Source organism: Oncorhynchus keta, chromosome 1, assembly GCF_023373465.1.
Source record: "Oncorhynchus keta strain PuntledgeMale-10-30-2019 chromosome 1, Oket_V2, whole genome shotgun sequence".
NCBI lineage: Eukaryota > Metazoa > Chordata > Actinopteri > Salmoniformes > Salmonidae > Oncorhynchus > Oncorhynchus keta.
This window is the reverse complement of record NC_068421.1, coordinates 65428003-65453663: the sequence shown is the minus strand read 5'-3', so window position 1 is coordinate 65453663 and position 25661 is coordinate 65428003. Positions and strand designations below refer to the sequence as shown.

General features: G+C 42.0%; 1 protein-coding gene across 8 annotated transcripts in view; it reads right to left on the bottom strand.

The window, feature by feature from the left end:
• Window positions 1–25661, bottom strand: part of LOC118391005 (ELAV-like protein 4) — a 70480-nt gene that overhangs the window by 27524 nt on the left and 17295 nt on the right. For 5 of the 8 annotated variants that reach the window (XM_035781913.2, XM_035781929.2, XM_052457916.1 and 2 more), the window contains 2 exons: window positions 10000–10086; window positions 6272–6512 (listed from right to left, as the gene is read on the bottom strand). In XM_035781913.2, the coding sequence (XP_035637806.1) occupies window positions 6272–6512; window positions 10000–10086 (328 nt within the window). Of the gene's footprint in view, window positions 1–6271; window positions 6513–9999; window positions 10087–21700; window positions 21931–22951; window positions 23355–25661 lie in introns of those variants that run through there. The other 3 variants (XM_052457927.1, XM_052457923.1, XM_052457928.1) reach the window with 3 other exon arrangements.

Below are 25661 nucleotides of genomic sequence, written 5' to 3'. Positions count from 1 at the left end.
GGTGGTGCTACAGTATGACTAAGTCATTATTTGTTTCCTGAAGAGCAGCAGGTTGCGGAATGTGTGAGATGATAAAATGAGTGTGTTTCCAGCGGGTGTTCTGCCTCTCCCGATGTGGTGACTTGCACAGAGAACCACAGACACACACACCGTGTGGAAAGAGAGTTGCCCGCTGGGGCCTCCTCTGTCATGGCTTCCATACACGTATGGTCTTCCTTCCTTCCTATTGTTTTGTATTGTTAGATATTAGTGCACTGTTGGAGTTTTGCTACACCCGTGATAACATCTGGAAAATATGTGTACTCGACCAATAAAATTGTATTTATTACCTTTAAGTACCCTGTAGATAGTTACAGTACCTCCATTCCATTTATTAACATGCATGCCTGTACACAAGACATGATCTGTAACCTAGTAGTAAACAATATCCTTCTGTGATTGGGCCCTTCATAAAAATAACAATTGCCTTAATATTTCACAATGGTTAAGACAACATTGCGATGCTCTGTATTAATGACTTACAACCTGTTCTCTCTAAGCCTCCATGTTCGGTCTGTGTCTCGGAGTCCCCACTCCATCCCTGTCAGTGAAAATGGCTTCAATCTGTCATATAAGATGCAATGGGATGAGAGAGAAGAGGGGGAAAGTGCACTGTGCACAGGATGACAGTGCTATGAAAAGCTGACAGTAACATACGTTGATAGCACTAGGTTCCTGAGGTAGAAACAGGCATATTGGTTTGGTCAGTCTTAAATTTAGCCACATTTAAGATCTGGAGGAGGAAAGAAAACATTCCAGTTTGTCAAAACAGATGTGTATCATCGTGTTGGTTCCCTGACATTTTACCCTTGTTGCAACAGCAACTTGGGAACTATTTTTCACGGACCAGCACTCTCCAAAATATTTGCGAGAGTAGTCACCAACTTAAATTCCGACAAATACACATATACAAACTTCTAGAAGTTCCCAGTTCAGTATTATGTTGTTAAAGTTCAAGAAGTTAGGTTTTGTTTGCTAATCTCCTAAAGAAAGTACAATCACCTAATGTGCAGTTTTATGATATGATTGAATATACATTTATAATTCACACTTTAAATCTACATAAACCACTTAGCTGCGGTAAGTGCTTCTAGTACGAAAAACTGACAGAGGCTCAATTCATTCTAACTGGCTGTTAATAGCAAAAGTTATTTTATTACAGCAAACGTGGACTCAGAGCTATTAAGGGCATTTTGTATGTCACTGTTTACCATTTGCATTTTTGGCCATATTTCATTTTTATACCTACAGCAATGGCATAACACTGAACAATTGACAAACATTAGGTCATAATATAAACATTTGACTATAATGGCATTCAAACACTAATACAGCCTTACTATAGCTATGTGCTTACATTAGTGTGACTAAATTGCTGACCAAATAAACATTCCACACATACACTGCCTCCGCTCAGATGTCTGTTCTCTAGGGTTGCCAAGGTAGCAGCAACTGTAATATGCAGGAGTCTCCCACCCACCCCCAGTCCCTCCTCCCAATCGGTGGCTGCTGCCTGAGGCGAGTTGGATGGAAGCTCAAAATGTGTAGGATGTCTGGGAGGATAGCAGAGTAGCAGGAGAGAGGACCCCTGTGAATCTGGGACACCCCAGCTCCATGACGTCAGGCCCTGGATATGACAACAGTGGCAGCAGCAGCTAGAGCCGGAGGAGTGCGATGGTCCTCCAGATCTGGGGACTGGCTGACTGGCCCACTCTCCCTCTCCCATGTATGGGCCACTCAAGCAGCACAGGGAGTGGGGGGAGAAGCAAGGAGACAGCCAGGGTGTTTTATCCCTGGGATTCTAAAAATGTATTGCGAACACACATTTAAGTTTTTGAGTTCCAGGCATCTGCACTTATGGGCCTGGCTGGTCTGTAATACCTGGCTTAAGAGAAGGCGTCAGATGTGTGTTCATCTCATCCCATACCAGGTATATGAATGCCTTCTTTAACCTTCTATGGTTTCTGTCTTGCAGTATATTCATGTATTCTGGATTTAACAAATGAAAGCGATTTGAAATGAAGTCAATAGGTATCTGCTAGTATGTCTAAGGTGGTGCAGAGTTTGTTTTCTATCTTTCACTTTGGTTCAATTTAAGAGCTACCAGCCTCATTGTCATACTAAGTATCTTATATCATACTGTTTTTATCATCAGCGTTCTAAGCTATTTTATGCACGCTTGCATCATATTAATTGTTATATGAACCAGTGAGATTCATGTGAACCGGAGGAGGGTGAATACACACTGTGTTCCACTCTGCAAAGCACTGACATTCATTCCTGATGCTCACCACTATGGAACGTTTGATTGCGCAAGAGCTTGGTAAACAAACAGTTCCAGCAACAAACCATGTATTGGAAGTAAATAAAACGCATTGGCTTTGACTGTGAATCCATGGAATTTACAGATAACTGCCAAACAACAAAAAAAACAAATGATGGAACCCCACGAGCTTAGAAAAACTTCAATCCACCATGGCATAGATTCTACAAGTGTCTGGAACTCTACTGGAGGAATGCGACACCATTCTTCTTTGAGAAATTCCATAATTTGGTGTTTTGTTGATGGTGGTGGAAAAACGCTGTCTCAGGCACTGCTCCAGAAAGTCCCATAAGTAGCTACTCTTCCTGGGGTCCAGCAAAATTAAGGCAGTTTCTACAATTTTAAAACATGACAAGACATTCACAGATTTCACAACACACTGTGTGCCCTCAGGCCCCTACTCTAGCACTACCACATATCTACATTACTAAATCTATGTGTGTGTATGCATGTGTCTGTGCCAATGTTTCTGTTGCTTCACAGTCCCCGCTGTTCCACAAGGTGTTTTTTTGTCTGTTGTTTAAATCTAATTTGACTGCTTATGTCAGTTACTTGATAGAGTTCCATGTAGTCATGACTCTATGTAGTACTGTGTGCCTCCCATAATCTGTTCTGGACTTGGGGACTGTGAAGAGACCTCTTGTGGCAGGTCTTGTGGTGTATGCATGGGTGTCCAAGCTGTGTGCCAGTAGTTTAGACAGACATCTCGGTGCATTCAACATGTCAATACCTCATAAATAAAAGTAGTGATGAAGTCAATCTTTCCTCCACTTTCAGCCAGGAGAGATTGACATGCATATTATTAATATTAGCTCTCTGTGTACATCCAAGGGCCAGCCGTGCTGCCCTGTTCTGAACAAATTGCAATTTTCCTAAGTCCTTTTTTGTGGCACCTGACCACACCACTGAACAGTAGTCAAGGTGCGACAAAACTAGGGCCTGTAGGACCTGCCTTGTTGATATTGTTGTTAAGAAGGCAGAGCATCGCTTTATTATAGACAGACTTCTCCCCATCTTAGCTACTACTGCATCAATATGTTTTGACCATGACAGTTTACAATCTGGTGTTACTTCAAGCAATTTAGTCATCTCAACTTGCTCAATTTCCACATGATTTATTACAAGATTTAGTTGAGGTTTAGGGTTTAGTGAGTGTTTTGTTCCAAATACAATGCTTTTAGTTTTAGAAATATTTAGGGCTAACTTATTCCTTGCCACCCACTCTGAAACTAACTGCAGCTCTTTGTTGACTGTTGCAGTCATTTCAGTCGCTGTAGTAGCTGAAGTGTATAGTATCGAGTCATCCACATACATAGAAACTCTGGCTTTAGTCAAAGTCATGGCATGTTGTTAGTAAAAACTGAAAAAAGCAAGGGACCTAAACAGCTACCCTGGGGAATTCCTGATTCTAACTGGATTATATTTGAGAGGCTTCCATTAAAGAACACCCTCTGTGCTCTGTTAGACAAGTAACTCTTTATCCACATTATAGCAGGGGGTGTAAAGCCATAACACATACATTTTTCCAGCAGCAGACTATGATCGATAATGTCAAAGCTGCACTGAAGTCTAACAAGACAGCCCCCACAATCATTTTATCATCAATGTCTCTCAGCCAATCATCAGTCATTTGTGTAAGTGCAGTGCTTGTTGAGTGTCCTTCCCTATAAGCATGCTGAAATACTGTCAATTTGTTCACTGTAAAATAGCATTGCATCTGGTCAAACACAATCTGTTGTCGGCTATTTGAGCCAGTAAAGGGGGCTTTACTATTCTTGGGTAGCAGAATGACTTTAGCTTCCCTGGTTATAAATACAAATGCATTCATTTTCCTAAAGAAATGCAGCCTAGTGCACAAAATTATCCAGAAAAATGGGCAACTGACAATGATCCAATTCCTGCATTGGTGTCACCTGATCAGTCATTTCCATTCTCTGTATGCTGATGACCAGAATCACTAAAACTTTCCTAATGTATTCCATTAAAAGTTGTCATTCAATATGTTACCAGGTCCACAAGAATATCACTAGCTCTCCCCAAGGGTGTATGTTTATGTTATTAGAGGCAGACAGAGACGGTGATGCTTCAGCTCTGGCTGAAGATGTTTGCATTTTTACTGAGGATTAGGATTTTAATACCGTCTTTATAGAGATACACACAAGTCTGTTGGAGAACCTTCTGTTTTAGTCAACACCTCAAACACCCTGTACTTCACTCCCTTCCCACTGAAAAGTGGAACCTGCTGCCACACAATACAACTCACTTTGTGTCTCTCTTTAGTTTTTTGTCTTCAGCCTGAGAGAAAGTTGAGAGGGTGATGTGCCAGAGTCAGTAAGGGCATGTGTGGGCTCTAGTGATGTGCGTGTAAGTTTGCCTTAAATAAAAGATTAACCTGTAGGTCCCTGGTGTATTACATGCGCAGCAAGAAAGGCGTGGGGGGCAGGGTAAACAATCTGAGGTGGCACTTCACTGAGCTGGAGCGGGCCTGACAGACGAGCGCAGAGTGGCCGGGTGGGCTTGTACCTCACGCCGCTCTCGCTTCATCAAAGCTGACAGCACCCGGTCCAGAGAAAAGAGAAGCCTGTCTCTTACAACACTCTGGCTTTAGGTAGCTCTCATCACCTTGTCATCACAGACATCCTCCTTCCCTTTGAACTGCAGTGGAAAGGAATTTCACATTCTGTACTTAAAAAATGTACATACAGTTAACTGAAAGGGCAGGTCCATATGCATTAATGTCCTGTATGTGGTATTTGAGAATGTCGTGTTTTACATGGTATTCTGGTCAAATGTCTAGAAAGGTATGTTTGGAAATGCACAAGAAAGGGCTCAGGTGTATATTAAGCTTAAAAAATAGTCCTCCCCGAAAGTCAGATAATGATACCAAGTAGTTGTGCATGCAGCCTCCTGGCATTCCCTCAACTGAGAGGGAGAAACGGTTTGTTAGTCTAAAAGTTTCAACGACGAAATTGCACCCATGGGAGCACAACACAGACATCCACTGGAGAAGGGGGATATTTATAACACACTTTGTGTTCCTAAGTCATCAGAGACCTTGTATGGTAGAGAAGAACTTTCAACGTTCTCAGAAATGGCCTTACTTTCCCATTTAGGTCAGTGAGAGCTTCCTGGTAATCTTGTGGTCCTTTGTGCCTCAGTTGGTAGAGCGTGGCGCCTGCAACACCACATTTTGTGGGTTTTATTCCCGCTGGGGCCACACATACGTAAAATGTATACACACATGACTAAGTTGCTTTGGATAAAAGCATCTGCTAAAGTCATATATTATTACTCTATGATGTCTCTTTTTACTCTCTCCGATATAAAATGTTCGACCTCACTGTTTACTGTGCATCACACATGGAAAAAATATATGTAAAATGAGTGGAGAGTGTGGTTTCCAGGTGCTATTCTTATATATACTACACATTACCTTCCTGCCAGCTCGGGCCCATTATTGTAAAAAGATGGCCCTGTACTTCCATCAGCCTGCTGCTGCCTGAGCCACTGTCTAGCCTGGCTGCTTCTCATGGTCAAGAGTAGATGTTGCTCTTCAACACTGGCCCTTTTTAACGAGATTATCAAGGAAGAAGTGTCACTAAGTAGGATCTAAAATGAAAGCCATTATCTGGCATTATCTCAGAGCAGCCTCCCCCATCCATCTGCTATACCACCCACACAGCCACTAGGCTGGGATTAGAGGCATGATTAGCTGGGAAGTGCTGCTTAAACACCCCTGTGCCACATAGCACTGGGTTTCTTCACTTTGCTGCTCACTCGGCCAGCTCCAGGCCAAGCCCCATCCTCCTGCTCTGCAGTAACCAGCTGGAGTACTGTCCAGGATCATAGTCCCACCCTGTACCACACCCACCCACTTCCTTTCTTCCCATGGCCAGTGTTTCATCGTACCTGTGATCTTGTCGCGGACCAGTTTGCAGGACTCAATCTCTCCGATGCTGCCGAACAGGCTGCGGAACTCCTCCTGGGTCATGTTCTGGGGCAGGTAGTTGACAATGAGGTTGGTCTTGCTGTCGTCGGTGGGGCCTCCAGTTTGCATGGGTGAAGGGCAGCTGCGGCTGTTGCTGGACGGCCCGTTAGCCGTGGTGCCGTTGGGGCCGTTCGTCACCTGAGGCTCCATGTTGCTGATTATCTGAGGGAGGGAAGGGTTCGGGAAGAAGAACAATTAAAGGGGGGGTAGGAGGTATGGTGTCTCAATCTGAGAACCATGATTCATTATTGGACCTCACATAAACACAGTAAACATCAAATCTACATTTCAGGCCATCAAAACTCAGACAAAAGAAACACCAAGTTTAACTCACAGTATGAGACCATAAAGTGAACACTATATGTACACATGCAACTTAAACTCCTACATATTCATGCAGACATAGCTGTTAGAGACATGAGTGATATTTTTGAGTTCTTCTCTGTGCTTTGATAGCTGGTGCAGTTAGAGAGTGGTAACAATTTGAGCGATTCAGCGGGGCACTGCTGTCTGTCATAGGGAACATTTGCGGCTGGTTTTGCAGTGTGCTTTAAGAGCAGGTGTTTGAAGTAGAGCTTGCAGGCCCTTGAGGGAGGAGGCATTGAGGAAAGGCAGTCTGATGTGCTTATCTACTGGCAAACACTTATTTCAAGATCCCAAGACTGCCACCAAATATATTCAGCCATTAGCATAAAATCTGTGTGTTTAATGGTATTATTTGATTCTCGGTTACAGTCAGTTGATTACCATCATCCACTTACACAGAGAAGCTGAGCCTAAGAGGTTTATGGAAGGTCTGTGCGAGGTGTGGTGTGTTTGTGTTTGGAGATATAGGGTGACAGAATAGGAACCTCAGGGTGCCTGCTGTTAAAAGCATCTGCCCCACATGGGGGTGAAAACACCCCAAACAAGGTTCTTTGAAAGGTAAACTTGATGGGCTTTTAACTAAAGACGATATAGGAAAATGTAACAGTGTGAACAACAGCCACTGATTTACTTTTCTGTGTTTTATTGAAAGTCTGTACCAGAGACACTGTGGCTGTGTAGACTCTGAGTTTAATCTGTCAGTGTCTGTACAACACAACTATAAAAAATCATTAAAGCTTCAAAATGTAACTTTTTGGGTGACCCGACCAAATTTACACAGAAATGTGAGTTATAGATCTGTCATTCTCATCGAACGCAAGTCTAAGTAATGGTAGATCTGTTCTGTGCACTATTTCTATGCTTCCCATTGTTAAGTTTCGCTTTTGCGTCTTTAACTTAAGGTTTTGTACACCAACTTCAAACAGCTGAAAATATATCTTTGGTTATTGAAAAAATATTTCACAGCGGTTTGGATTTTACAATGATTCTCTACACTATACAATGCTTGTTTGGTCACATAAACTAAATGAACTATTAGAATTCTACCATCGAGGAAATGGCAGAGAGATTTCTGCATATTTCACCTTTAACAAAGAACCTTGGAAAAAAACACAGGTAAACACTTCCAGAGGTGAACCAAAATGAACTAACGGTAGTATAAAGCTCACCTCTAAAATGACTGTTAATTTGGTGTCATTTAAATAAAGATCTAAAAGATGAGGAAAATAGGTTACATGTTTCTGCTGTTTGAATCAAAAGTGAATCAAAATCATAGAAAAGGAAAGATCTTAACAGAGGTTTGGTCATATATATATATATATATATATATATATATATATATATATACACTTTCTAAATATGCTGGTTTTGAATAGAGGTACAAACGTCAATGTTATATATAACCAGCATATTTAGAAAGGTTTCCCCATCTGACTGTAGCTAAGTTAATGTTTTGGTAGCAATGATGTTGTTGAAAACTGGTCTAAAAACTAAAATAGACAATATTTTATCACAATATTCTGAACAATCATTATCAGTCATGTAGATCTCAACTCTATTGTTTTCTCCTTTGGTTTTCTAACACGAACCTCAAGCCTGAGACATACATTATCTACAGTGGAGGAGGGTATATCATAAATAAACTTGAATGTGAATCATTTCAACCCCCATCTTCTCATTCCACACACACCAGTCTACTTTACAATGGAACAACACACAAGATAATGCCTGGAGCACACAGCAGAATACAAACAGAGAACCGCCTCTTTAAAAGCGCTCATGATCTATTCTGCATGCAAATTGTGCTTTTGACAGTATCGTCACCATTCCACCAAAGAAGGACCGTGGAGACAGCGAGGAAGAAGGGATAAAGTACCTAGCAGTAACAAAGTTGATTGGGGGGCCTTATTAAATTTGTTTACACTTCCTGCTGAGCTTCATTCTGTCAAAAATACTTTCAACTCCATGGGACGTGTGCTTTGAGTTTTCACCAGGGGAAAAAAATGGCTACCTTGAATTACCCAAGACCCGTCAGTCAGATTGACCAATTATAATTTCTACCCCCTGCCACCGGCACTACCCATGCTCAGCTGTCCATTGTGCCTCAGTGGCTGGGTATCTCTGCTCTCCCACAGAGTAGCCCAGTGCTGAGAAAGGCAATATCTCCATGGTCTCTCTGGGTTCCTGGCCGAGGCACTACAGCACACAAGCAAAGCCTTCAAAGGAGCTCTAGCGTCAGCCTGAGGACAGACACCGGGCCTACTGATTCAACAGAACACTAGCTAGCTAACACTAGCTTCAGATTAGAGCTTGTTTCCCCTGACCGGGCTGAAACACAATGCTGGATTTACAGCCTCCATTAATGCCATTGGGCATGGTGTGTGGGAGGGACCTGCTTCCTCTGGACTAAAATGGAGGCCTTAGTGGGTTCAGAGTGTAGGAAATAAATATTGGTTCATGAATCTAATGTGTGTGAGTCATGCAAGGCGTGAGTAAGGCAGTGTCTCTGGAGGCTGTGTCTGTGTGGAGGAAGACGGAGGGGATAGAGGTCCATTAGAAGAGGTTAAAGTTCACCCCTTTAGATGAGTGAGTCGACAGAAACACATCATCCAGGCCTATCCTTAATACTTATGTACCGGTGATTTAATGTCATGGGTTTTTATTATCGAGGATTTTGATGTGTATTATTTAGATTTGAAATAAGATTGTATTTATGTGACTATGAAACAGTACCTCACATTGGGAGTGAGGTAAGAAGTGATTTGCAAGGCTGGAATATTTTCTCATATCGTACATCACAACTTGACAAAATGCATAAATTGTCCATTACCTATACTGTCATCATTATTCAATAAATAACACACCAGATGCAATAACAAAATTACAGAAGGGGAAATATATAGCCGACATAAAAACATTTGGATGCAAAATTTAGAGCATTTATATTTATAGGACCTAAAACATGTACATTAAGATTGATGAATGGTTAAAGCATTATCATTTTACATCCAATATTGTAAAGATTCACATATTTATATTATATATAAAGCTATATTTACTCTACATCTTTTTTTCCACTCACAGTAAATCAATCAGCATCCTCCCAGCACACAGTACATTAGGTTGGCAGAAAAAGTAGCTGGCGCAGTGGGTCTGCCCGGCCGGCCTGCATCAGGGCCCCTCCCCTCTGGCCTAGCAGACAGACAGGACTGCTCCTTCAGCAGCACTGTCATCACCATTGATAATGTCGGGTAAAAAGCCATTTTTGTGGCTGTCTCCTTACCATCTTTGGCTGTGTCAGCAATCCCTTCTCTGCCCAGCCCTGTAGCTGCGGGAGTTCTGCCTGACGCCACTGTGTCTCTGTCGATCCCTAGGAGGTTTCAGGGTCAAGATTTAACATGCTTGTTTTTCTACACAGGCCTTACGGTCACCAGCCACACTAAAACACACAGGTGGCTTTGCTTCCTTCCAGGTAGGGGTTGGTTTCTGTATAGGAATACTGCTCATTGAGACTTAGGTATAATTCAGATAAGGGACCATTACTGTAATGTTGGTGTTGAGTATAACGTGGTCTATTTGGGGAGAGGAGGATAGACCTGACTTGGGAACTATGGTGACCTCTGTAGCATTAACGATGTGGATATCCCTCTCACTCCTGGTGAGTAAACAAGCCCCTTGACAAAGACAGCTCCTCAAATGAGCTGCGGGCTGCAGGCAGCAGTATCCTCTGCAGAATATAGAGCTGAAGCTGTAACACCAGGATTTTGAGGCTGACCCCTTGCTTCATTTACTCTCCCAGACAGAGGGATGAGAAGGTAGAGGAATGCAATGGGATGTAACCAGTCAGGGTCAGGTGATGGAGGAGACCATTCTTCCTCTGGGGGGTGTTATTGGGGTTCCAAATGAGAATGGACTGTCAGTTGGAGAGGGGAATGGGGAATAGAGAGGGGCAGCTTGTGTATGCTGATAGGTCGGCGTGTGTCAGGATGTTTGGGTTGATAATTTGGGGAATGTAAATTGAGCCAATGAATTATGGGTACATTTCCTTTACCAGATGCCACCTCTGTTTTAGTTTAGGTGAAGACCGAAGGTTATAGCAACATATTACAGCTTTAGAATATAAAGAACACACTGTATTATTACACATTCATCTTTGGGGGATTAATACTTATGGTAATATACATTTTTGATGTAGCTTTTTCTTATGATCTAGATTTTCCCATTCACAGGGATTCAGATGAAACAATACACTGCTTGAGTCAACCTGAACCATCATATACACAGGATTTGTCAAAGTGAATACAGGTATGACACAGACCCCTATTTTTAGCCAAAGAAAGCAGCATGGGCTGGATAGCCTTAAATAGATATGCCCCCAAGGCTTGGTACCCAGTGGACATAAGAGGTCGCCCAACATGGTGGACCAACGTCCATTTTAAAGGAGAAGGCATATTGATCATGCAACATCCTTTTTTCCCCATTGAGTTTTAATCTCATTTAAAATTCTGAAAGCTAACCTGAAAAGAGATGTTAAACAAAGGTGAAACATTAAAAGCATTTTTCACCCCATCTGTTATGGATAGCTTTGAATGGGCGAGTCTAAAATGAATGATTTTGCCAAAGTAAGCACAATATGCAGCATGTTCAAATGAGGTCCCAAAACATGGTGAAAAGCAGCAAGCAGGTGTAGGACTAAACATTTACTATGGTTTCCAAAACATTTGATCAAATTATGTACTGCCCACTCTACTGAGAGGTTGTGGGTAGTATTGCAGCAAAAGGGTAGTTTGTGTTCCTTTTGTATTCACATACTGTAGCTACAATATCAACTCTATGCAAACAAATATCTATTCTAAAACCAATTTCCAAGCAAGCAAACAGTTGCTGAAATATTGAGAGATTTTAGTGGGTATTAGATATACGATAAAGACGTATGGTAGCTGAAATCTACATTCTATTGTTTTATTACCAGTAGCATAACAGATATGCAGCCAAGTGTATCAATACAGCCACTAATAATGATTCTCTCCCTCTTTCTATGTCGGTCTGGCTCTCTCCAGTATGAACACAACACACACACTTCCTGATAACATCTCAAATAATATTCAAATGAAGGGACAGTGGAATTACGTAAAAAACAACAACAACAGATGAGCAATCGCTCATGGTTACAATGTCCATTATTCAGGGAATATATTTTGGTTGTGCGCAGCAGACATTAGACAGAGTTATTATATAATCCATATATTCTCTAGTGTGTCAAATATTTGACACCCTGTAAGGGCTCCCCATCTTCTTGAGCTCCTGAGGTGTGTCTGGTATGGCAGTCATGTAGAAAATGTTATAACTGCCCACAGAGGACATTATCTCCCTCCGCAGCCTGCGTCATCTAGCAAATCTCACATGACCAGAAGCCTCTCCTCTGCCACGGTGACACTGTAAAAGCGCCACTTTACTGCCAGGCAGACCTCCTCTGCCCAAACGAGCTTAGACAATCAATTTCCTGTGACTTTGCTGGGATGGATGCGGAGAGGAGACACTGCAGTGGATCAGAATGCGACAGTAGTATAATTGAACTGATAGCGCCTGGAACAAAATGGAGGTCAGTTGGATGGTTGTTTGTGATTTCAATGTCTCGCCACATCCCAGCATTCTCTTATATGCTAGAACAGAGGATGACCCCAACAGGATATTATACACTGACTCATTAGACTATCAGTAAAATTATCCTTTCAGATTTTCCTGTTTACATGGACATGTTCAATCATAAAACACGGAATGAAATCCAATCTGTTAAATATTTCATATTTTTGAATCAAAGGGTTGTCCATCGTACAGTAAAGTATTCTGTAATTCTGTCATCTAATACAGTGAAAGGTCATAGTGTCCTCGATCCATTGAAATGCTCATTTCAAGGAGAGGGTAGGTCACAAACTCAACCATTGAAACCCCAGTATGCACCAATTCCCTCAAAGTGCTTCAGAGTAAGAGGGAACTTGAGTTATCAAAGCGATTCAGACACATTTACTGTATATGATTTTTGTATCTTAACTCCAGGTCAGTGAAGTTCCCTCCATGCTATAGATTTTTTTCTCTCCATCCTTTTATTTTTCGTTGCCTTTTCAGTCATCCTGCAGGTCAGACGGAAGCTGGGTCGGATCAATCAGGAAAGTAATCTGGAACACCTTGCGCCGCACCCGCCTGACTCCACCAACATCGATCCGCATCTACTTTGCCAAATGGATTTTTCCCTTCCCTTCTCTGTGTGACTCAGAATAATAAATGTTTCAGTGCTGTATGTAAGCAATTTTTCATTTCACTTTGCTTGACTTTTTCCCCTTATGATGTCCACTGTTTTATGGGATCGATAGAACTTTCCCAGAACCCTCTCTTGGCCTCTCCACTGAGTAATCTACGTACACTCTCTAGGGTCAAAGGTCAGGAGACGAGAAGGCAACGCGCCGCTATTAATTGCAGAAGATGTCTGCAGCAAAGTCAAGCTCTTTCAATATCACAGCTACATCTAGTCTAATCTCAGACTACCTTGGAGACATCAGTCTTACATTGTTTCAATTTCATCAATTCTTTATTATATTGTCCAACTGTAGACACTTATATAAATCTCAGAATGTATCCTCAAAACAAACTTAAAATATACACTGGTTATACAATAAATATGAAATGCATCCAAGGTCTGCTTCTAGAAGGTCCTAGCCTGACATTCTTTGACCGTGGGCTAAATCTCAGATCCGACAGCTAAGTCTGTCAGTGTTACTCTCCACTTCTGAAAGCACCATGTGCATCAAATGGATTTCTCACTCTAACTCACTGGCTGTTAAAGCTTTCTGCTAGCATCTTAAATCACCCTCTCCTTCTTCCCAGCTCTGATGGTAATTGGAAAAACAACTTATCTTTAAAAAAAGCAAACACTAAAGCACAAGTAAACGTCCGCCAGACTACTTTCAGGAAAGTTCAAATTGCAAACAAAAGACCACTTAATAACCACTAGAAGGGAAACATTGGGAGAGCCTGAAACTTTTTCCTACACAACTGAATTATAATTAGGCCTGAATTCAATCAAAATGTAATCTAGCTTCTCTGCAGTGAGCTTTTTCCTGATTTGTTTTCGTGGCATTGGAGTTGTAAACTGCCTTAGTCTAGAGAATAAGCAGCCCACGGACAGTGACCATAGGGACCTACGGGCCGCAGTCTCCTGCCACTGCCAAACCCTAGGTGGACTCAAGCCATTTGTACATTGGCTAAATCCCAACTCTGCACCAATGCATGGAAGCAGAAAATTGGTGAGCATCTTGATTCTGAGATGACACTTCAATTTGTGTGGCTCCACTGACCTGTGCCATCCTCCCCTCCCCTGAAGTGGTGTGAGAACTCCTGGCCACCTGCCTGGCCGTACCCTGTACCCTAGGCGTATATGTTCGGGCCCAGGGGCCTCTGGGGGTCCTGTCCATGAGCCAGCATGGGGAGAGGAGCTGTGATATCCACAGGCTGCAAAAGGCCAGCTGAGACTGAACTCTGAATACAGTGGTCCACTCAGAGAGCCTCACAGCCTCATCACTGACAAAACATCAATACTACATGTGCATTGGTCTAATCACACCGCTCATGTGGGATATTAATGTTCCCTTAATAGGTTATTAAGTCTTCATGACAGATTACATTATTTCATTTAATACAGTTTAACTAAAGGAGAGAGAGAGAGAGAGAGAATAATACCACCCATGTCTGCTAACCCCAGTCCTAAGGCTGATTCCCAACGACAGGGTCAATACACTGTCACCCCTCACTATGCACGCACCCGCGCCACTCTATCACTACTACATGACTGGACCCTCATCTACACAAGTGGGATACTTCTGAATGAAGGTGACTACAGTACAATGCAGTCTTGGTTTATATTAGTTCGTATTTTAAGTGAAAGCTCATTACCATCTTGAGGTTGTTTTTAGCCAGTGTAGAAGCCATGGTTCCACTGCATCAACACCAGGTGTCAGTTCACTGCACCTGTGCAGGCATCAATGTTCCTGACCAACAATAAGCTCCTCTCCTTGTTCGTAATGTCTAAAATAGAAATTATATGTAAAATCCCCAGGTTAGTTGTAATTAAATATTTACATTTTTTTGTTCAAATTAGAATGAACTAATGTACTTTGGATTCTAGTTCATCAAACCTTTGCACATGCCTAAACACCATCCCCTGATTCTACTTTTAATTAATGCTAATTTGAAGCTAGGATGAGTCAGTCATATTTGCTCGGGTAAAACAGGTATAGATGTACAAATAGCCTGTAGGTAAAAGACCAGAAACTAAGCTGCATTAGGGCAAAGCCTTGTCTGCCTGCCTATAAGACAGAGAGGGAGAGGAAGAGTCTCAGGCTCCCTACACACACACACACACACACACACACACACACACACACACACACACACACACACACACACACACACACACACACACACACACACACACACACACACACACACACACACACACACACACACACACACACACACACACACACACACACACACTGAGGCCCAGCCAGAGCAGAGCAAGGCTCCTCCTAATCTAATCACTGCCTATGATCTCTGCTGCCCCATCAGCTGCTTCCCAGGCTGCCTGCCTGCCTGCCTGCTTGTGTGTCTCCAATGACCAGAATGTGTGCCTGCCTTCTCCTGACAGTCAGGGGCCTTGCAGCTCACACAGGAAGCTAAATCACACAGACACCAGCCGTTGCACAGGGCTTCATTCCAAGGCCCATGATAACAGTACATTGCTAGGAGCTAATCTGGTTATTGATTAGGATCTGAACTGGAGCTCATATAATCAAATAGATGACAGGTTGTCCTTTCATCTTACAGCTATCTTAAGTCAATAAAACGATCGAAAATACAGAAAAGCAAGCACCTGGACGGAGACAGTTAATACATTATTTGAGAAGAGCAAGAGAGACAGATTCATTACATATAATGTCCTTGTATGACAGTTTAATGTACAGTATGTTCTGTATTAGCATCCATTGTTATATCTATCCATGTGCAGTACATTTAATTGTACTGGTACTAATCATACTATACAAGCTCTATTATGAGTAATATTCATATAAAAAAAGTGCATCTATGAAACGAATCCTCAATTTTTTTGTGATATAATATACTAACTTGGAGCATATTAGGTCATCAGAAAATCGGAAACAAACAAAAATCTACTCAAATTTAGCTTCTGCTGCAGTGAGAAGACAAAGCCTAAATGTATATTCACAGCTAAGATTACCCCTCCAGCATATCAACTAAACCATAAAATGTGGCATGCATTCAAAATAGAAGATTAATCTCCTTCTGCCATGGTACAGTGTAATTGAAAATGCCCACAGGAGACTATCTATGTTCATATAGTATGTGCCAGAAAATATAGGGCTATTTCCATGGAACATTCTGGAATGGAGTTTTATATCAATAGCATGCCGGGGAGACATGTATTTGGAAGATAGCAGATTGTACACATCTATCTCTCTGGATCCCAACTTGATAGTAATGTTAATTGCTTCAAATGTTTATCTGTCTTGATAGATATCTGTAGTAAAATTCATCTTTCCATCTAGTTTGAGGAGAACATTTTACAGTTGATATGAAGGGAATAGGCCAGCGTTTTTCAAACTTGGTCCTGGGGACCCCAAGGGGTGCACGTTTTAGTTTTTTCCCTAGCACTACACAGCTGATTCAAATAATTAACTAATCATCAAGCTTTGATTTTTTGACTCAGCTGTGTAGTTCTAGGGCAAAAACCAAAACTTGCACCCCTTGGGGTCCCCAGAATAGAGTTTGGGAAACACTGGTATAGGCATTGACAGGATGAATCCCTTTCCCAGATGAGAAAACCTCTGATGGCAGTGGAATTGTTCCATGTCATTTCAGATAGCCATGACACCCACCATCTCAGATTGTTCTGAAATTGTGTCTGTAGTTAGAAACAGGTGTGATTGGCATTCCTGAAGCATTATTTTGTTGGCATTTTATTTTATCTCAGATAAATTAAGCTAATTGATTGCACCCAAATTGTACATTCTAATTTATAGAATTCAAATATGTATTTATTTTTATTTTTGGGGGGAATCAATTAGTTTAATTTCTCAAATTCAATAAAAATGATGTTTCAGGAATGCAAATTGTATCTGCTATGAACTACAGAAACGATTTTAGAACAATCTGAGATGGTGGGTGTTGAAATCCTCTTTCTTGTGCTTTTTGAGGTGGAACGACCTAGTGATCAAATCTCATCGCCCTCATGCTTGCCTCGGCTTTTGACAGCGTTAGAAAAATAAAGGTATGAACCATAGACTTTTAGGCAGTAACGCTTTTATGTTCTCAATAGGGATTGAGGAAGCTTCTGTCAGCTCCACCACCCTGACCCCTTGCCTGTGGGTACCCTGCTCACTACGGGTCTGTGGGTAGATCTGACTAGGAAATGTACTTCCTTCCTCCTTCCACCTCATTCTTAATCCTCCTCCCCTTTCTTTCTCTTGACCTACAGCAAGTAGAAACAGAATATTTCCCCCTGTTTATATTTACAGCACTAGGATTTGATGGTGCAGACTGTGTGTAACGATGTAGGGAAGTGATAGGCCTAATGTGTTTGTTTGTAATCCAACCAGCAGTGCCATTTTGTTGCATGTTGTTATGTTGCATGTTAAATGTATAATTCATCCGGCAACAGAAATATAAATGTTTGATGCCTTCCAGGCTGTGAAAAAAATCCCCTGTTGGAGGGATGACCTTGAAACGTCCTTTATCACAGTAACTGGCCACTTTACTTGGCAACGTTGAACAACGAGCCGGAGCAACTGCTAACGACACCAAGCCTGCTGCTGCTTTCTTTTCTCCTTTTCCTGGGATGCAAAATGTAGATCAGAGGAGTGTGAGGTTTGGGCACAGACTCAGGAGTAACTGCCACTCAAATCCAAAAGTATGTATGAATACCAAAACACACGGAATACAGAGGAGGATGAAGAAAGAGAAGAAATATGGAAGTCAGCGTTCTACTTCCATCTTTGAATTTTAATTTTTTAACCTTTATTTAACTAGGCAAGTCAGTTAATTAAGAACAAATTTTTATTTTCAATGTCATCCTAGGAACAGTGATTTAACTGCCTGTTCAGGGGCAGAACAAAATATTTGTACCTTGTCAGCTCAGGGATATGAACTTGCAACCTTTCGGTTATTAGTCCAACACTCTAACCACTAGGCTACCCTGCCATCCAAAATGAACAGAGATAGAGAGGATATATTAATATCTATTTCCTTACTTTCCTTTAGTATATTTACTCAGAAAAGCAGGAGCAACAAACAACAAGAGCATGACCCTGTGTTTGCTACCGGGTTGTTTGCGCTAAGAATCTGTAGCTGATTATTGTCTGTCTGTGGTACTTTCAATTTCCGCCAAAGGAATTAGGCTTGTATTTGTGAAGTCAGTTCCCCCTCACAGCTGAATTCCTTCATCTCTCCTTTCTAAAGGGGAAATTTAAATAAATAAATAAAATATATCACTGTGGAAGCCTATTACATTATTAACAAAACCGTTTTGTTAATATTCATGTATGTTTAGTCTTCACACAAAAGGAATATTTAATAACAAAGTCATATATTTGAGACAATGGTTCAGAGCGGCTTATTCAAATGGGCATTAGCTCATTAGTCCTTACTGTTTTTGTCTGAGTATAGATAGGCTAAGTTATGTGGAAAATGAGTGTTTTTCTTGCTTACATTAGTAATATTGATAACACCAAAACATTTATAGGGAGACTTATTAATGCTTATGGGATTCAACTGTTATAATTTCCTTCATTTCCAATTCATGCAAATGCATCGTGTTATCAATAAAACAAAAAGCGTTTTTCAATCAATTATAAACGAGAGACATTTATGGCATAAGTTTGAAATTAAAATGCGAATCTACTTTACAAAGCAAATGTTCTACTATATGTGATTTATCATCCTGCTTTATATCTCAATCCAAATGAATTGCTATAGATCCCTCTTCAGGGCATAAATAATCAAAACATGCAATTATTTAACAAATCACCATGTTGATTAAGATACTACCATGTTAGTGACTATAGCAGGCAGGAGATAGATGATTGAGAGGACACCAACATGACCATGTGGCATTTCTGCTGGGAGTTGCATGTGAATAATTACCCACGCTGCTCAGGGACTGGAGACTCAGTCCAAGTCCTCTCTTAGGCACGGTAGCATGTCAACAGCAACAACACGATCACATCTCACACAAAACATTGGAGAGCTGCGGGGTGTTTATTTGTCCACATCTGGCTATTCAACGGTTCTACAGATTGATTCAGATCTAAGGGCGAGGCATGTTGTCAGTTATATTGCTGTAATTAATGGTTAGATGCCTCTATGACAGGGATAGTACTGAATATTGATATTATTCACTGATTACAGATGGGTAGAAGTCAACTGCCCTGTTGAGTAATGGCAAAGTATTCCACTGTCCATTTTAGTCAGCCTCACTCCTCTCTTAATTTGTCTACTAGTTAATCCGGCTCTCATTTGTCTATCTACATCTGGACACTTGTCAGTTGTACTTCTTTTCAACTCTATGACAAACTGCATCTGCACAGCATAGGATACAATACATTAACTACAAGACATCTATGACAAAAAAACGATGTTTTAGCAGTTTATTTCCTATTCAGTATTATATTGCAGCAAATATGTTACTGTTTATCATGCAACTATCATGCAATCCTTTCAAATACATCCCGTTGTTACATGTATAAAAATGCTAACCATGATATTTCATACCTGATTGGATGGATGGAAATAGCACTCAGCAAGCTGAACTTTACCTTTACATGTTTGATTTGAGTACACTATTCTCAAGAGCACTACTCTCAAGGGCACAGAATCTAAGGCGGAGCAAGCTAATTTAATCACCACAAACTACGACCACGGTTGTTCGGCAGAACCTCTAATAGCTTTAATACTGTTCTTACACCTGTACTTATACCTCCTTCACCATTACTTGATTCAGGTATAAATAAATAATTGTATTCTTCCAGGAGGACCTTGCCTCACCTATAGATCCTATCGCTGTTTGAGGCAATACTGGTCCGTTTTAGAATGACTTCTCTTCACACCAATAGTAGCCTAAGCAAAGAGAACACAACCTGATCTTATAAAATGTGATTCATATTCATCTCTTTACCCTCTCTCACTCCCTGTCCAACTGTGAGAATCTGAGAGCCCCGTTGACACTCCACTGTTATGCGTGTTAGCACCGTCAAGTGCAAACTCTCCCACCTTCTGAACCACACCATCCACAGCTCTTTACTCACCCCGAGTTCTCCCACTGCGGTCAGCAGCCCCCTCCTCTACCCACACCAGTCTGTGGCATACCATCCAGCTGCTCACAAAACCCTACTTTATATTAATCTGAGTATCTCTACTTATTAGCATTGATATGTAACCTTGGTGCTGGATAGTAAAGATTGGTGCTGGATAGTAAAGTGTTGTACCTCTAATGGAGGGCAGTAGAAGTGTGGTGACACTGCCCAGTGTTTGAGCCCCACTGACAGACAGCAGGGTGCTGCTCGATGAGGAGCACGCTCAGTTCCACACCGTAAACACTAGCGTTAGATATCCCCCCCACCCCTCTCCTTCCTTCTATCACTCCCAATGTCCCCGTCTCCCTCCTTTAGCACGGAGTTACTGGCAAACCCCTCCATCACTACGCTACAGAGAGCAGTCAGGGAGACAGGGTGCTATCAGTGTCACCATGGTTGGGAATTGCTTTCTTTTCAATTAGCATTTTGATTGCACGGAAAAGCCCACACACAAACGATCAAATATTCACTTCGAAAAATTAATAATGCTTCCCACATTCAAGATGCTAATATGGAAGCTGGCAAATTCCTTTTGTGACAGGCACAACATTTTAAAAGCAGTATAATGCCATTTGAACATTTTATTCAGCTTATTATTAACAGCATACAGTAAAATAATGTTTGATATGTCTATGGAAATGTAGAAGTCAGGGAAAACAGCCTCTGCGAATGCAGAAAGGTTTTACAAAAATACGTGTTTGTTGATTTGGTTAGTCAGCCCTGCCACTTGGCTGTATGTTGTTGTTGTGGATGGATCAGAGTTAAACTGAGTCCCTGGCAGGCACTGCCTCCCACCAGCCGGGGGACAGCCCGGGGAGGAAGTGACTCTGAGCCCTTAGTCAACAATGGATGCACAAACATCCACCATGCAGCACAGACAAGACCTAACAGCAGCGTCAGAGGCAGAAGCAGAAAAGGGACAGGCGATTCTTTAAAAACCTGTCTAAGTGAGGGGAAATGTACACCAATGCAGGCATGCATCTCACACACATACACACACACACACACACATTCTCTCTATTTCTACATAAACCTATCTCCCTCTGATACACTACACATTCACAAATGCAATTCACAACCGTAGGCCTACAGTACATACACTGTCAAACATTACAAAAATCAAACCTACCAAAATGTGCACTATAAAACACGAATATACCAAACCTACAAAAGTACCACCAACTATTTACATTGAACAACATCATGAACAATATCATGCAGGCAAAATATCAGATAAAATAATGTACTTTTCGTTTGCTCTGCACAGGTAACATGAATAGTTTACGATTGTGCAAACCTACAGGGAGGACAGGAGATTCACGCACCACTTCATGGTCGTAAAATGGGTGTCGATCCCCGAAACCTCTCCACTGCCCCTCGCCTCCATGCTTTTCCTCTCATAGCAATGACTATACCCATCGCCTTCTCCCAAAACTGGATGAATAACACCCCGTTAACTGTTGGGGAAGGAAGGCACACTGAGTGAGGCATGGTGCTACTGCTGCAGGCTGTCGGATGGATGCAAGGACACAACAAGCAGCTGGCAGGCTGCAGCCTCCTTACCATTTTAAACCCATTCCACTCCATTTGTGAGCCGGCAGCTGTTTTCTCTCCCCAGCGCCTGAGCAAATGTCCCCCTCACTTGGAGCTCTGTCTCTTGCTTTCTCTCTCTGTGATGGTCAGACAGTAGGCGGCTTGTGAAAGCAAGCATGCCCTTCTTCCAGAGCGGCTGGGTGAGAATGTAAAAGGCTTCAACGTGAGCTCTGGGCTGCAGCCCCCTCCCCGGTCTCCTCCTCATCTGTGAGGTCAGAGCTCCCCTCTCTCTGGAAGCGTGTGCTGCAGCATTCTCACTGGCTCCTGCGCCTGTCTTTCCAGCCCACTCCTCCACAAAGTTAACACATTCACTCTGGTAGCCTCACAGATGCAAGGAGCGCTTGGCAAATAAAAGCTTTTTGGTACCAGCAAAGGAATCAATCGCTGCTAAGGTCTTTGCTTGAGTGAGCACAAAGAGTGATTGCACCCTCAGGCACTATGGTAATAGGATGCCTGAACAGCACTATGTATATAAATTAGCTATTACTGCATGCATGATTAAGTCTGCAAATATACACTAGGCTGGTTGTACACATTCATATGTGCTGATATTTGTTGCATGTATCTTATTCATATAAGGATGGGAATCCAGTTAAAATGCATGTAATTTGCAATTCATGAAACATATCATTAGATATTGCTAAAACAAATTCTAAATACAAATGTTATATAGCCTAATTTTAAGTTGCAGTTATTTAAAAAAAAAAATAGGCTGTTAAATAATTAAGCCAGCCTTGGGTTTACACAGGTTACTACTGATATGCACATAGCTATCTATTTTAACAGTGCATTGTGAGTGAATGAATGTATCAGTGTCCTCTGTTTTTAGTGACTTTTAGAAGTGTGTGATGTGAGAATGTATGTGTGTGATCGTTTTAATGTAAGGTAAAGCCAAAGAAAAATGTCCATCCTGGATGGACAATAAAGTTGTATTCTATACTCACGTCAAACTGTAAATCTCTCTCTCACACACACACACACACACCTGCAGGAGCGAAACATCTAGAAACAACAAAGCGCCCCCCAAAAATGGGATAGGCTCACTACGGATTCAAACACAAACCCCATACGGAAGTGTATCACCTGGCTCGGCTACTGCTGCAGAGATGCAATGATGAACGTTACTCAAAGCAGCTCATTAAATGTAGACAAATAATAAGATAGATATAGCTTATAAGACAGATGCCTTAGCATAGGCTAAACAAATTGTTCCCTACTCACCATGACCATTCTTGTTTTAGGTTGAGGAGGATAAAGCGAAAGGAGAGCAGCAAGTATTTAGTCTTCGTGTGGATAAAGAAAATCGGTAGCTGAAGGAGTCGATCCTAGTGCTGGGCGCGCGTGGTCCCAATGACAATCGGATAAAGAAGGCGCGTGTGAGTGGATGAACGTGAGCCTGCAGTGTGTGCAGCGTGTCAGAGGCGAGCCGTGGGTGGAAATCTCTTCGGGAGCGTCGGAGAAAAGAAACGGTCCCAAAAAATAAAACAAAACTAAAAGGGTAAGTCTTCACTGAAAGGAAACAGCTAATGCAAGCAACCCTTTTCCTTCAAACCATTTATGGGTTATTCAGTCTGTATGGTTTAGAATCTCATTGGCTGCGATAGAGCGAAGAAGGGGTGGCGCGCTAGTGGAGGAGAGTGTTGGAGGAGGGCTATAGACGGAGCAGCAGGGAACTACGGGGGGCGATGGTACCGACGTAAGATGCTATTTATATTACGCACTACAACATCTACAGCATTCATCTAACCTCCAAGCGAAGGCAGAGAAGTTAATTGGCAGCTGTAACATGAAGCAAGGTAACCAATAACCACCTCGAACCCCCACACACGGTGTGATGAGGTTTTGTAGCCTACATGGATGGAGACCTAGCACCATTAACATTGTATAGAGAAGTACAGTAGCTTAATCGTTCCTCTGCATGGCATTACACAGTAGTATATCTGCCCTTTTGATGTTGAGGATTTTGTTGATGTTACAGCCTTGCCCCAGCTCGCCACTCTATACCCCCTGCTCCCTCCTGTCTTTTCTGTGAGCTTCAACCACATGTACTTCCCTTCACAGCTGCACGCAAGCACCATCAATAATTACAGCTCTGTGGTTGTAGTGCTCTGGTGGGAGGACTTTTGTACCTGGGTAGGGGATGCATCTCATCCCATACCTATAAGCCTACTACTAGGCAGGGCAAACCCGTTTAGGTGATTTCTGCTATAAATAAATCACAGCACAGCAAATAAATCACAGCAAATAAATCACAGCAAATAAATAAATCACAGCATGTGTTTGGACTCATTCAGCAGTTTTTACCTGATTAAGTACAATACCATTGGAAATTAATGTTGAAAGTTACATTTGTATTCCTAAAACTTAAGTTGAAAATAATGCTGTAGCTGCTTCCTCTTGAAAATACATTTAGATAAATAGCCCAATGTAAAAACATAGTTTTAAAGTGTCCAAATGAATAACCAATATACAGAAACAGGAGTACACTACAGGACCAAATGTATGTGGACACCTGCACGTTGAACATCTCATTCCAAAAATCATGGGCATTAATATGGAGTTTGTCCCCCTTTGCAGCTGTAACAGCCTCCCCTCTTCTGGGAAGGCTTTCCCCTAGATGTTGGAACATTGCTGTGGGGACTTGCTTCCATTCAGCCACAAGAGCATTAGTGAGGTTGGGCACTGATGTTGGGCAACTAGGCCCAACGCAGTCGGCGTTCCAGTTCACCCAAAAGGTGTTTGATGGGGTTAAGGTCAGGGCTCTGTACAGGCCAGTCAAGTTGTTCCACACCGATCTCAACAAACCATTTCTTTATGAACCTCGCTTTGTGCACAGGGTCATTGTCATGCTGAAACAGGAAAGGGCCAAACTGTTGCCACAAATTTGGAAGCACAGAATCGTCTAGAATGTCATTCTATGCTGTAGCGTTAAGATTTCTGAACTGGAATTAAGGTTTCAAGCCCGAACCATGAAAAACAGCCCCAGACCATTATTTCTCATCCACCAAACTTTACAGTTGGCACTGTGTATTCGGGCAGGTAGCATTCTCCTGGCATCAGCCAAACCCTGATTCATTAGTCTGACTTTCAGATGGTGAGGCGTGATTAATCACTCCAGAGAACGCAATTCCACTGCTCCAGATTCCAATGGTGGCGAGCTTTACACCACTCCAGCCGACGCTTGGCACATGACGATCTTAGGCTTGTGTGTGGCTGCTCGGCCATGGAAACCCATTTCATGAAGCTCGACAAACAGTTCTTGTGCTGATGTTGCTTCCAGAGGCAGTTTGGAACTTAGTAGTGAGTGTTGCAACCAAGGACAGACAATTTTATGCGCTAGACACATCAGCACTCGGCGGTTCTGTTCTGTGAGCTTCTGTGGCCTACCACTTAGCGGCTGAGTCGTTGTTGCTCTTAGACGTCCACTTCACAATAACAGCACTTACAGTTGACCGGGGCAGCTCTAGCAGGGCTGAAATGTGACAAACTGATTTGTTGGAAAGGTGGCATCCTATGATGGTGCCACGTTGAAAGTCTGAGCTCTTCCGTAAGGCCTGCCAATGTGTGTCTATGGAGATTGCATGACTGTGCTCGATTTTATACACCTGTCAGCAACGGATGTGGCTGAAATAGCTGAATACACTAATTTGAAGATTGTCCACATATTTTTGTATATATAGTGTATTTCTGTCTGTAATAAAGGCCTCTTGTGAGGAAAAACTCATTCTGATTGGCTGGGCCTAGCTCCCCAGTGGGTGGGCCTATGCCCTCACATGGCTGCACCCCTGTCCAGTCATGTGAAATTCATAGATTAGGGCATAATCAATCTATTTCAATTGACTAATTTCCTTATGTGAACTGTAATTCAGTAAAATCTTTTAAATTGTTGCGTTTATATTTTTGTTCCGTGTTATACACTTTTTTTGATGAA